Below are 14,764 nucleotides of genomic sequence, written 5' to 3' on the forward strand. Positions count from 1 at the left end.
CCGACTCTCTCTTTTTCACTAAATTTGAATAATAATTACTCTTTTTAGCGCCTACCTTCTATCTATCTGGGCTTTTGTATTCTGGGTTTATAAATTGTAAGCGTTGTCGCCGCTGTTGTTCTTGACCAGGGGTCTGAAACATGTGGCCCGCGGGCCAAATGTGGTCCGCAGGACACTAGTTTGAGGCCCCCGCCTTGATATGAAAGTTTAATGTTAAAGTTTGATATGGATGCTGTATGGTATCATGTACCCAGAAAAAAATTATTACGTTTGATTAATGTTCATGTTAAAGGTTAAATAACTGTTAATAGTTATCCTCCCTATCCGTGTGGAAGCGGTAAGTTTTTGGCTATTTAAGTTTAAAGGAAATAACTTGAAGGCTACCGTTTAGGTCGCTAGCTCTCTAGTTTGCGAGTTGGCATGTGTCTCAAGACCCTGCAGTTGCGCAATATGTTGTCAATCAGGGGTCTCAAACACGCTGCCCGCGGGCCAAATGTGGCCCGCAGGACACTAGTTTGAGGCCCCCGCCTTGATATGAAAGTTTAATGTTAGTGCGGCCCGCGCAAGTTTGATATGGATGCTGTATGGTATCATGTACCCAGAAAAAATTATTACGTTTGATTAATGTTCATGTTAAAGGTTAAATAACTGTTAATAGCTATCCTCCCTATCCGTGTGGAAGCGGTACGTTTTTGGCGATTTAAGTTTAAAGGAAATAACTTGAAGGCTACCGTTTAGGTCGCTAGCTCTCTAGTTTGCGAGTTAGCATGTGTCTCAAGACCCTGCAGTTGCGCAATATGTTGTAAATAAAAAGAGTATAAATGTGACTATAGTCGTGTTTTGTCATGTCTACAGGGCTCTAATAATGCTTTGTTCATTTTAATCTGAAAAAAATAATTTGTCTAACCACCAACTATATATGGTTTCTTAAGTTTTTATTTTTTGCCGTTTTATTATTATTATTATATTTATTTATAACAGATTTATTCTTGATTTGTTTATTTATTTTTCATCTTATTTTGTGCAGAAAAAATAAAAATTAAGATATTTGAGAACAGTGGAATGTTTTATCAGAGCTTTTCTTGTAGAAAATCGGAACCAAAGCAAAGTTTATTCATTTTTCTGTTTTTAATAAATGCGTTTTTTTGTTTTTGTTTTTGTTTTTTTGGAAAAACCTGATGCGGCCCAGCCTTGCCCAGACCCTAGCTCCAGTGGCCCCCAGGCAAATTGAGTTTGAGACCCCTGTTCTTGACAGATGTTACCAAACATGTGAATCTTTCAATGCCGCTCACGCATTTAAACACCATCGCTCTCATTTTTTATTTTCATTTACCTGCATAAATATTGCATCTCCTGAAGAGAGCTTCCTCCCTCGCAGTCATATAATTGTATCCTCTGCTTGAGCAACTTCTGACGGAGGGTTAAGCCTGTTGAGTAGAGGAGAGGAGGGGATTGGTTGCAATGGGGGAAGATACGCCGGTAAGATATGCCTTTATTAGTGCCACAAGGGGAAATTTGTATACCAGCAGGGGCGTAACGATGGCAACGATTGAGTTATAGGGATGGGGGGGGGGGGGGGGCGTGATAGAGAAATTATATAACAAGGAAGCCTGTGCGTTTAAAAGAGACTAGACTAGCCAATAAAAACGGAATCTACTGCTCAACGCGGAATTTGTGGAAATTGACATTTTGTGATTAAAATGCTGTCATCGTCTAGAGAAGGAACTTTTGTGTGGAGAAAATCACAAATCACAAACCTTAACCCGCCCATCACAACACGGCGACTTGAAACACCGGAAAACGTTGCCGAAACCACTCTTCTATGGAGTGTGAATGGAAGCTAGCTTAGTTTAGCTTAGTTTAGCCGAGCTGTTGTGTTTTGCCGCTTCTTAATGTAACGTCATGCAAGTTCTGAGACCAGAGGCACGTTTATTCTTGCTCCCTCGGCCATTCTCAACACACAACACACTTCCGGCCTTCAAAATAAGAGCGCTGTTCACAACAAATGTTGTGTAAACAATAAGAGTGTCATTCATTTTCTGCCGCTTTTTCTCACAAGAGCTGCTGGGGTGCTGGAGTCTATCCTAGCTCTCTTCGGGGCGAGAGACGGGGTACACCCTGGACTGGTGGCCAGCCAATCACAGGGCATATATAGACAAACAACCATTCACACTCACATTCATACCTATGGACAATTTGGAGTCGCTAATTAACCTAGCATGTTTTTGGAATGTGGGAGGAAACCGGAGTACCCGGAGAGAAACCCCGGATGCACGGCGAGAATATGCAAACCCCACACAGAGATGGCCGAAGGTGGGATTGAATTCCTTGGTCTCCTAACTGTGAGGTCTGCGCGCTAACCACTCGACCGCCGTGCAGCAAAGTTGTGCTATTAGAATATTATTATTATTCATTCATTCATTCATTTTCTACCGCTTTTTCCTCACGAGAATCGCGTGGGGTGCTGGAGCCTATCCCAGCTGTCTTCGGGGCGAGAGGCCGGGTACACCCTGGACTGGTGGCCAGCCAATCACAGGGCACATATAGACAAACAACCATTCACACTCACATTCATACCTGTGGCCAATTTAATATTTATTTATTTTTTTACGTTAAGCCTTTCAAAAGATGTATTTATATATTTTTATAATCCAAAAGGCCCGATCCCAAAGATTTATTTATACATCTTTTACATTTTTATGCGCAAAAGGAGGTGATGATGCAACCGCACACTAACAGATGTCACTTTTAGAGCAGTTTCAAGGATTTATACCGGATATAAATCCGTTATATGCGTAAAACGGACATTTTCCGGTATACGCATATAACGGATTTCGCTTATATCGGACAAAACCAGTGGGAACAATTGAATCCGATATATCCGAGGTTTACTGTACTTTTATTTATCAAGGTGCCTAGAAGTCTCTTGACAATCCAGATTTCCATGCAACGTTATGATCTATGTAGGAAAACAACCACAACAAATGATAATCATTTCATCTTTATTTGAGATTCTCATGTGATGCCACAAAAATGAGATGATATCATTATGGCAGTTTTTTCGTTTTACATGGGGGCAAGTTCGGGCAAGTAGTTCTCACCTTAAGGATTCCCCGTGGGCAAGTCATTTTTGTTTTGAATGTAGAGCCCTGAGTTCGCCTTTGTTGTTGTCATTTGTTGTATGTCATCTTTCAACCGGGACAGCCGACATATGCTCCACTTTTGTTTTTAACCTTGTAGAACTGCTGCGTGGACAAGACCGTACCGGGAGAACAAACAGATCTTCCCTCTTGTCATTCTGCTTTGCATGGCACTTTGTGGCACGGCAATCCTATCAGGTAGAATTTAGAAACGCGCGCCGTGCACTTCTGCATCCGATTCGCAAACAACTTTTTTTGTCTCCCGGCGACATGAGGCAGAAATCGCCGTGGCCAAATTTAATTTTCTTCCTTCTCCTTGTGCTGCCGTAACCCGAGGGATGACTGAAGCATCGAGTCAGTCAAAAGTGGAGGAGATGGTGCTGCAGGAGAGGCGGAAAGGAGAGCAGAGGAATTTTAATGTGGTTCTGTCTGTCTGTCTGTCTGTCTGTCGCTGCCTGCCAAAGAAAAGCAATTACTGTCACAGCTTCTCTCTCACCGCCGTGAGTGTGTGTGTGTGTGTGTGTGTACGGGGATTTGCTGTGTTGCATGTACGAATGGCAAATTGGCTTATACACACAGCAGGTTATTTAGGAGCTCTCCGATGGAGATCTCTTTCTCCCCTCTCCGTGTATCTAAAGCACTGCTTTGTTGCTATAAAACATTCATTCCATATTACACAAGTGGCTCTCGAGTACGGAACGCTGCACGCACAAGGCTCGGTTATCGTTTGAGTTTTAAACGTCTTTAAATTGGTTTAGAAAGTAGGTCAAAATGTAGCATTATCTTAAATGAAACCTGTAGCGACTGCGACGGGCTCCATTGTCCAACACCGTCCTCCACAGCTAAAAAAATAGTCATTTCAAGCTGTATGTCAATTGATTGATTATATGAAAATGATTTTATTCTGGACTGATGTGCAGTAGCTGGCTTAGCATTGAACATACGGACGCTGCGGGCCACAACAGTTTTGTCACTTTGACACCTTGGGTTGTTTGGTCGGGATTTGATGTGCAAACGGTCCTGGAGCTTGTTTATTTTCATGTGCTTTTACACTTTACTTGTTAGATTATTGATGTGTAGTGATGATAAAATGTTGGTTTGTTGACACGAATGACACGACTTTATTGATATTAACTGTAATTTGTCAAAAAACAAAATACAGATAGTATTGCCGAAGTACAGGAACTCTGGGAATCCAGTAAGAATCGTTCATGGTCGTCACCGTTCTGTTTTGTTTCTAACACCAGTTGCAAAGCAAGAAGCTGGACTATAGTTATGGGGCCAAATCACTATTATTACTATTAGTACTATTATTATGTACGTATTAATATCTTAAGAATCATATGGTGTCTAATCATCATCAATGTTTTGCGAGTGCAATGTTTTTCATGAACTGGTTGAACACCAGCTGCACGGTGACAAGTGGTTAGCACAGAGGCCTCGCAGGTAGGAGACCCCAGTTCAGTTCCACCCTGTGTGGAGTTTTCATTTTCTCCGGTTTCCTCCCACATTCCAAAAACATGCTAGGTTAATTAGCGACTCCAAATTGTCCATAAGTATGAATGTGAGTGTGAATGGTTGTTTGTCTATATGTGCCCTGTGATTGGCTGGCTGGCCACCAGTCCAGGGTGTACCCGACCTCTCGACCAAAGACAGCTGGGATAGGCTCCAGCACCCCTTGCCACCCTCGTGAGGATAAGCGGTAGAAAATGAATGAATGAATGGTTGAACACCGACTGCATGACGATGAGTGGTTAGCGCACAGGCCTCACAGCTAGGAGACCCGAGTTCAGATCCACCCTGTGTGGAATTTGCATGTTCTCGCGTGGGTTTTTTCCAAGTACTCCGGTTTCCTCCCACATTCCAAAAACATGCTAGGTTAATTAGCGACTCCAAATTGTCCATAGGTATGAATGTGAGTGTGAATGGTTGTTTGTCTATATGTGGTCTGTGATTGGCTGGCGATCAGTCCAGCGTGTACGCCACCCCCCGCGACCCTGGTGAGGAAAAGCTGTAGAAAAGGAATGAATGAATGAATGGTTGAACACCCCAAAAAATGACATTTTGATGGCCTTGTCAGGTTTTTAGTCATTGGGGTCGGAGAGTTACATGCTCTCTAACTCTGCACTTGTCCAATGTAATTGATGCCATATATCACATATGACAATATGACACAAAGGTGGGACACTATGGAATAATAATAATTTAACATCAATATCATGCCAGGTCACGGCGGTTTAGCAGCCCTCACAGCTAGGAGACCAGGGTTCAATTCCACCCTTCGGCCATCTCTGTGTGGAGTTTGCATGTTCTCCCTGTGCATGCGTGGGTTTTCTCCAGGTACTCCGGTTTCCTCCCACATTCCAAAAAAAACATGCTAGGTTAATTAGCGACTCCAAATTGTCCATAGGTATGAATGTGAGTGTGAATGGTTGTTTGTCTATATGTGCCCTGTGATTGGCTGGCGACCAGTCCAGGGTGTATCTCGCCTCACGCCCGAAGACAGCTGGGATAGGCTCCAGCAACCCCCCAAGACAGCTGGGATAGGCTCCAGCAACCCCCCAAGACAGCTGGGATAGGCTCCAGCAACCCCCCAAGACAGCTGGGATAGGCTCCAGCAACCCCCCAAGACAGCTGGGATAGGCTCCAGCAACCCCCCAAGACAGCTGGGATAGGCTCCAGCACCCCCGCGACCCTCGTGAGGATAAGCGGTAGAAAATGAATGAATCACTGTAGAGAAGCCTCTGTCTGTTCATGAAATCCTCCAAACGAGTGTTTGAAGGCCTCTTCGAACACAAGTGGTGCAAACAAATGATGGAGCTAACACAAGATGGTGGTTTATGATATTTATGACTGGCGGCCGGACCGTTGCATCAATTATGCAGCATGTCTGTGTTCTTATCATACCTAAGTTCACCCCTTCTAACGGCTGCTGGGGTGTATCGTGCTTGAGTACGGCGGGGGGGCGGGGGGGGCTTACACTCATCAAACAGTCAGCACTTTAGGGACCAAGTGTGCTTGAGCTCGGTTATTGATTGCCCGGTGCGAGCGCACCGTACGTCACATAGATGCTTCCTGGCAGAAACGCAGCCATTGTTTTGCAGCGGTCAGGAATTGTTACAACTAGCGCTCGATAAGCAGAAAACAAAGTTCCATTCATTTTGCCGAGTGACAGCAATGCAATAATACTCAAATTCCAAATGTGACTATAACCAGCCAGCAGATAAGACGCGACTCAGACGGACGGGAGGTGCTTAGAAGATGAGCTGCAAGGAGGGCTTGGCAGTTGAGGGGGAATGAGAAGAAAATGCACGCACAATGGAGAGGAAATTGGACTAGTGACCGCTTCATCAGGCTCATGTCTCTTTATGTCTCTTTATGTGTCTGTCTCAGGATGCGGAGGTTCGCCTACTGCAAGGTGGTTCTGGCCACCTCTCTGGTCTGGGTGATGCTGGACATGTTCATCCTGCTCTACTTCAGCGAGTGCAACAAGTGCGACGACAAGAAGGAAAGAGGACTGCCTGGTAGAGAAGGTGAGTATTTATTTTTACGTACGCAGAAGAACAGACACTCAACATTTGTTTGCGTCTCTGCCCGCAGACTCCCTAGTGAGGCCGCGGGACGGGCCCGGGGAAGGTGGGAAGCCTGTGGTGATCCCGAAGGAGAACCAGGAGAAGATGAAGGAGATGTTTAAGATCAACCAGTTCAACCTGATGGCCTCTGAGATGATTGCGCTCAATCGGTCATTACCCGACGTGCGGCTAGAAGGGTGAGTATCCGGAATGAGCCGGCCTCTCGGTGTTCCTTTTTATTCGGCTCAGGTTCTCCTTTGAATAAATGTCCATTGTTGGGACGGGACACCGGTCAAAATACAACACATCATACTGAAAGATGTCTGCTGTACCCGAAATAAGCTACCCAAACTACTGCAGGATTCAATGCAATCAAGTTATTCATGTATCATATTCTCTGAACTGGCTGCACGGTGGTGGAGTGGTTAGCACGCAGACCGGGGTTCAGTCCCACCCTCGGCCATCTCTGTGTGGAATTTGCATGTTTTCTCCGAGTACTCCGGTTTCCTCCCACATTCCAAAAACATGCTAGGTTAATTAGCGACTCCAAATTGTCCATAAGTATGAATGTGAGTGTGAATGGTTGTTTGTCTATATGTGCCCTGTGATTGGCTGGCCGCCAGTCCGGGGTTTACCCCGCCTCTCGCCTAAAAAGACAGCTGGGATAGGCTCCAGCACCCCTGCGACGCTCGTGAGGAAAAGCGGTAGAAAATTAATGAATGAATGAATGAATGAATGGCTGCACGGTGGTCGAGTGGTTAGCACGCAGACCAGGATTCAATTCCACCCTCTGCCATCTCTGTGTGGAGTGTGCATGTTCTCCCCGTGCATGCGTGGGTTTTCTCCCGGTACTCCGGTTTCCTCCCACATTCCAAAAACATGCTAGGTTAATTAGCGACTCCATATTGTCCATAGGTATGAATGTGAGTGTGAATGGTTGTCAGCTTGTAGCGGACATCTTATAGCTAACTGTTAAAGTTAATTAATTCATTTTTACCGCTTATCCTCATGAGGGTCGCGGGGGTGCTGGAGCCTATCCCAGCTGTCTTTTGGCGAGAGGCGGGGTACGGGTACTAAATGTGGGAGGAAGCCGCGGAGAAAACCCACACATGCAAACTCCACACAGAGATGGCCGAGGGTGGAATCGAACTCCGGACATTTGTTTTTTTATCTTCTTCATGACACATTTCTTTTTTTTTTTTTTGCCTGGTATGACTTATGATCCGGAAAATACAACAATGAAAGTGGATTTTATCTTTAAAAAGAGAATTGGCTATTATATATCGGATGCAGTTACAACCCCCTCTAGCCCCTTTGGGCCTCTCCTCACTAGAGGACTATGCATGTACAAATAATGAACGTTTTCAAAAAAATATTGACTGACAGGCAAGGAAGGACACATACGCTCACGACAGACTGGAGGGGAAAAAGAAGACATTGATCCGTGAAATGTGTTTTAGTCTTTGAACAAGAGTTGATTACTAGGTGTGTTTTCCCTCAGCCGCCTCACCGTCTATCTACTTTTCCAATTAGGAGATAAGACCGAGTCAATATCGCAATACCGTGCGTGTGTATGTATGTGTGTGTCAGGTTGACGGAAGCCGCCGAATGAATTCGGCGTAGGTCACCATTAGCTCAAACTGCAGAGCGTGAACACACTGGCAGTTTATTTCCATTATTGTCAGCAGGGCATTTACAGTGAAATAAATGACAAGGGGATCGGCCATTTTGACATTACAGTCCAGTCTCTGTGTGTGTATGTGTATGTTTAATGGGCTAGTGTGTGGTTGTGCACATGTGCCTTGGGTGGATCATCTGCAGCATGGGAACATTTTCCATGATGACACAACACATGACAGCTTTTACCCTTTTTTTTATTTTTACATTCTGACTGCATCATTTTTATTGCTGCGATGTTGCGCTGTTGACCGTGCCCACGATTCCTCGCTGGGCCAGACAACCTGTAACTCATTACGCTGCCTGCCTTTTGCCAAACGCTGCTCCACCTTCCCTGTCTTATTTAAACACACGGCACACAAAAATCAACACACGGTGACACTTGACGTGCGTCAAAACAGGTCTGCTTGGCGGAGACGCACAAAGTCCTTCAGTTTTCCAACAGATGTCGATGTCAAGAGTGTCTGATGTGGATACAAATTAAAAGTGTGAATGTTTACACAGAGTGAAATTGTGCCGTACGTCATCGTCCCTGGATTTTTGTTGAACATGCAAAACGGAGAGGTAGCGTTCAAGAAGTGGGATGGAGCAGGGAGTCTCCAGCTGGGACCCGTGAGCCATCGGGCTCCGCGGTTTGTGTATTCGTGCATAACAATGAAAAGGAACCACTCGCTTAACATTAGAGTAATTCATGATTATTATTATCACACACCAGGTCCATCCACTTCATCAAGGGATGCAAAGGGAAAAGCGGCTTGGCTTATAATGGCAGTTACTTACATACATGGTGTTTGGTTTATTGAAAACAATTACGGAAGGTTTTTTTTGCAGCCCTTATTCAAACTTATTTTATCGTTCAAAATACCCACGCATGCACGGGGAGAACACAATTTTGATAATTAAATTATAGGGGGGGCGGCACGGTGGCCGAGTGGTTAGCGCGCGTAACTCACAGCTAGGAGACCAGGGTTCAATTCCACCCTCGGCTATCTCTGTGTGGAGTTTGCATGTTCTCCCCGTGCATGCGTGGGTTTTCTCCGGTTTCCTCCCACATTCCAAAAACATGCTAGGTTAATTAGCGACTCCAAACTGTCCATAGGTATGAATGTGAGTGTGAATGGTTGTTTGTCTATATGTGCCCTGTGATTGGCCGGCCACCGGAAAAGCGGTAAGAAATGAATGAATGAATGAATGAAATTATAGAGGACCTACAGGGGACACTGGATTGAGTTGTGGACTTCTATAGAGCAGCTACACACAATAACCTGCACAGAAAACTTTCTAGATCTTCCAGAATATGCACCTATTCCGGCTGTATTTCCTTGGATTTGTTTAGACTAAACCTAAACGGTCTGTTTTAATTTATTCCATCCACGGCCCGCCTCCGGGTACGCCTACTCCGCTGTGATTGGTCACACACCCAAAGTGTTTCCTTACTACGAACGAACCCCACTTTCTTTTAAGATAGTGGGTATCGGAGTTCATAATAAATGAATAAAGTCTTGCAAAGTTTAGGAGCTACTGGCAGCTCATGATCTACTGGTTGGAGACCCCTGAGCTCAGCGGGTGGAGCACAGGTGAGGCCCTGCCTCCAACCTCGCACTCATTGTCGGACACACTTTGTCAGAGGCACCATTGTAGTGGAGTTTAGTGGATATTTCACATTCATGTTCGCAAAAACAGTCCTGTGTGAAATGCCGTTGACTTCCTGTCTGAGCAAAATAAAAAATGAAATAATAGCAGATAATTTTATCTAAACAGACCAACGTCAGTAAGTGTTACACTGCTAGTTTTGAGCTTTCCACAGGCTTTGTCGGATGATTACAAAAAAAAAAAAAAAAAAAAATGTAGTAAATTTTGCAGACTTATCCTTTAATATCAGAGAGCGTGCATGTTGGCTTCCTGGCAACGACGGCGGCGGCGGATTCTACTCTGGCTTTTGACCTAGATTGTGTGCCAGATGCGTGCCCACACTGGTCTGTCTCCGTGACTGCCTGACCCAACCAAATATGGTTTCGCCCAAATGAAGCTTCTTGTCCGCAGTGTACGTTTTTGTGTTATATGTTAATCGCTCATAATATTCACTCTTATCTAAGATTATGACACGGAAGTAAAATAATTTTTGCTGCTAAGACGATTATGAAATTCTTAATCCGTAAAGCTCGGGCAAAAGGCCTTGCGCTTTCTTTCACATGATTTCAACAGATAAAGTTTCCCATTTGAAGTCATTGTAACACTTACAGAAGACACTTGTGTTTTGATGGTGAATGAGGAGAGAAATGACGTTGCAACATAAGTAAACTGTCATCACCCTACCTCTCATTTGTGCACGTTTCTAAATTTGCACACATGCCCGTGTTGGCCTACGTATTACCCACCCTCGGTTTGCTTTGTTCAGGTCATGCTTCGAGGCATCGTTGATTACCACGTTTCCCGAGGCAATAAACGACGCACTGATTGGTGCACTGATGCCAATAATGACAACATTGTGTTGCTGTCCAAGTGCCTCCAGTGTCCTCCTCCTACTCCTCCTTGGCAGCCTTATAAATATAGCTTGTGTGTTGTGTCTATATAGGTGCAAGAACAAGTTATACCCTGACAATCTGCCCAGAACCAGCGTAGTGATTGTATTTCACAACGAGGCGTGGAGCACGCTGCTGCGCACCGTCCACTCTGTCATCGACCGCTCTCCCCACACGCTGCTGGAGGAGATTGTTCTGGTGGACGATGCCAGTGAACGAGGTATATATGCACACACACACACACATAAACACACACACACACGGGCCTTGGAGCTTTCCTTGTCCGTTTCTGTTTGAGTCTCATTGAGGTTTTTCAAGCAACAGTGGGATTTTTATCGTGGTTGTGATGTCCAGCATCCCGGGGGCAGAGTGTGCCACTACACCCTTTGCAGTACTGTAAATCCCTTTTTATGTGTGGGGGGGGTTAAGTCTTTAATTCGTCAGTGGCAGGGATTACGCTCTTATTACACCCAAGCCACCACTGTCACTGCACTGCACCGTTACATCGTGTGGGACTGCAGGTGTGATTGTGTGAATCAAAGGTGTGTGTGTGTGTGTGTGTGGGTGTGTGTGTGTGTTGTCGGCAGCTTTAAAACACACTAAGTCCGACTCACGTGTACTGTTTGAGTTCGGCCACTGTAGTGTATGTGTGTGCGTGTTAGCACGTGTTTGTGTTGTTTTAAAATAAAAAATTCACATAGAGTTGTGACATCAAACTGGATTTTTTTTTGTTAATTTTATTTTTTTTATTTTGTTTTGTTATTTTATTTTAAATTTATTTTGTGAAAAATGTGTGATATATATTTTCATTAAAATATTAAAAATATAATTAAAATATAATCACGATTAATTTAATCACATTTGTCCATAGTTAACTTTATTTTTTTTATGTGTATTTTATTTTTTTATTTTGTTTTGTTATTTTATTTTTATCTGATTTTGTGAAAAATGTGTGATATATATTTTGATAAAAATATTTAAAATATTAAAAATATAATTAAAATTTAATCACGATTAATTTAATCACATTTGTCCATAGTTAACTGTTTGATCTCGGCCACTGTAGTGTATGTGTGTGCGTGTTAGCACGTGTTTGTGTTGTTTTTTTCTTCTTCTTTTTTTAAATATAAAATAAAAATTTCCCGTAGATTTGTGACATCAACCTGGATTTTTTTTGTTAATTTTATCTGTATTTTTTATGTGTATTTTATTTTTTTTGTTATTTTTATTTTATTTTGTGTAAAATTTGTGATATATATTTTGATTAAAATATAAAAAATATAATTAAAATATAATCACGATTAATTTGGTGCATGGGTTAATATACGATGAACGATACGATAAATGATACGTATGTTCTAAAAGTAGAACCATTCCATACAGTGTACAAACTATATGATTCGATATATGATATGATATATGAACGATTATTTAAAAAAAAAATAGTTTCATGATTTGTTTTATTTCTTTTTACACTTATGTGTGTTAGATTTCCTAAAGCGGCCGTTGGAGCAATATGTGCGGAGGCTGGAGATTCCTGTCAGGGTGGTGAGGATGGATCAAAGGTCCGGACTCATTCGCGCTCGCCTCAAGGGGGCTTCCATCTCTACAGGCCAGGTTAGTGAACTCCGTGCTCGCACATGTAACCTGCGCTACCTCTGGCCCGACACACTCTGGGAATTTGTTTTATGTGTTTTTTTTTCTCATTCTTTGCAGGTCATTACCTTTCTGGATGCTCATTGCGAATGCACGACAGGCTGGCTGGAGCCGCTGCTCGCTCGCATCAAGCAAGACAAGTAAGACCTCAAGCACCCAGCGAGAAAGGCACGCACCAAATTGGCGAGCGAGTGTGCAGAGGCTTTGCCCTTATGTTCATTTGTAGGCTAATTAGTCATGCTGTGTTTACCGCCTCACGCAAGCACTCTTACAAAAAAGGGGGTAATGAGCGTTAGCATATTAGCAATGTCTCTTATGGCACAGTCACAGTCGTACGGTCATGTTTTGATGACCACAGCAACAGAAACGTAAGCTAGGTGTTGATCTGTGTGTGTGTGGACCAGGAGGACAGTTGTGTGTCCCATCATTGACGTGATCAGCGACGACACCTTCGAGTACATGGCGGGATCAGACATGACGTACGGAGGCTTCAACTGGAAGCTCAACTTCAGATGGTACCCGGTGCCCCAGAGAGAAATGGACCGCCGCAAGGGAGACCGTACACTTCCTGTCAGGTGGGTTTGTTTTGATTGTGCACTGTCAGCTCCCAGTAGTCTGTTTTTTTTTCCCACCAACATAAGACGATCGTTCTTTTTTTTTTTAAAAGACACTTTTTTTGGAAAATTACTAAAGACAAAATCAGAAGAACAAACTTTTATATTCTAGTAATACAAAATTAAATAGCAGCTTCTTTCATATATTATCTGTACGTCTGCACTTTTCTGACCTATAAATGCTGCTAGAATGTTGTATTTTCACGTTAAACGATGCCAAAGTTTCACATAACGAGGTTTTGCGCACTTGGCAGTGAGTCCTGAAATACGGGATGGCTCTGAACGCTCGGTTTCTGTGATGTCACTGCGACGACTTCCTTATATGGATGTGCCTGGGTACAAGCTGAGTGGGCGTGTCCAGAGGCATTGGTGGAGTAGGTGCAGATTCTGTAAGATCTACAAAGCTTTCTGTGCAGGTTATTGTGTGTTGCTGCTCTATAGGAGTCCACAACTCAATACAAAGGAGTGAAAATGAACACAATGTCCCTTTCACATATAACATATTGACCTGGATATAAGACGACCCCTCTTTTTCAAGGCATAGTTTTGGGAAGACAACATTAAAAGTTAAAAAAAAAACTGTTTTCTATATCGGTGACAAAAGGACATATTATATCATAACTGTTCTATAATACTACTTCTTGGGTAAAATACTTATTCTTCGTCTTATATGTTGGTCAATACGGTCATTTGTCACCTCTAATCATCATGGAATGATACCAGGGTGGTGGAAAAAAAGAATAGTGAAACGTGTAAGCGCACACACAACACGAATTGCCAGGCGTCGGTTTGGAAAGTGTTTCTGTATTTCAGCCTGTCCATCATCTCTTCTTCCTGCTCTTGTTTTCAACGCTGACCCCATTCCTCAAGGTCACACACATATTCTAATCACTTATGTAACACGCATTACAACACCGCCGCATTTCACTTGTTTTTCAGGCAAGTCCCTCACAAAGGGTGGCTTTTTTAGAGCCGGAAATGAATGAGTCCTGTTCTGTCAGAATCATTGAGCATTGAAAAGATACTGCAAGGACTCAACTGTTTCAAAACTGCTCCAAATTGCCGGTGAGCGTTATTGTCCCCTCATGCGCGATTAAAGTATTTGAACTGAAACGCTAGTATTGGCTGGCATGCATTGGGTATTACATGATGTCAGGGGCCAATGAATGCCAAATCCGCGCCCCCACCCCCCCCAGCCTTTAGACACATATCATTGGCAATATTGCAGAAAGACTCAGCAGTCAAACTGGCTGTTATTGTTGCACTGTGAAAAAGCCTTTTGTCACTCACTTTATCAAAGCGTTACAAAGACATGACGGGGGCGAAAAGTGTAATCTTATTTGAGTTTTCATCTCAACAACGACTAATAAATGATCAAATACTGTATAAATTTTTCTTTGTTGCAAGTATTCAGACCCTTCTGGTTTTATTGGACATTTTTTGGAGAATCAGCATGAATCGATCTTCACAGCCCCCCCCCCCCCCCCCCCCCCCCCAAAAAAAAACACACAGATTGCAGTCTACAAAGACATGACGGGGGCGAAAAGTGTGATCTTATTTGAGTTTTCATCTCAACAATGACT

General features: G+C 43.4%; 1 protein-coding gene across 2 annotated transcripts in view; it reads left to right on the forward strand.

The window, feature by feature from the left end:
* Positions 1–14,764, forward strand: part of galnt1 (UDP-N-acetyl-alpha-D-galactosamine:polypeptide N-acetylgalactosaminyltransferase 1) — a 168,899-nt gene that overhangs the window by 146,460 nt on the left and 7,675 nt on the right. For both annotated transcript variants that reach the window (XM_058084756.2, XM_058084755.2), the window contains exons 3-8: positions 6,534–6,673; positions 6,741–6,909; positions 10,965–11,131; positions 12,401–12,528; positions 12,628–12,707; positions 12,972–13,142. In XM_058084756.2, coding sequence (XP_057940739.1) covers positions 6,535–6,673; positions 6,741–6,909; positions 10,965–11,131; positions 12,401–12,528; positions 12,628–12,707; positions 12,972–13,142 — 854 coding nt within the window. In that variant the 5' untranslated portion in view covers position 6,534. The remainder of the gene's footprint in view (positions 1–6,533; positions 6,674–6,740; positions 6,910–10,964; positions 11,132–12,400; positions 12,529–12,627; positions 12,708–12,971; positions 13,143–14,764) is intronic.

Source organism: Doryrhamphus excisus, linkage group LG17 (genome assembly GCF_037039965.1).
Source record: "Doryrhamphus excisus strain RoL-2023G ecotype Guam linkage group LG17, RoL_Dexc_Guam_v1.1, whole genome shotgun sequence".
NCBI classification, from domain to species: Eukaryota; Metazoa; Chordata; class Actinopteri; order Syngnathiformes; family Syngnathidae; genus Doryrhamphus; species Doryrhamphus excisus.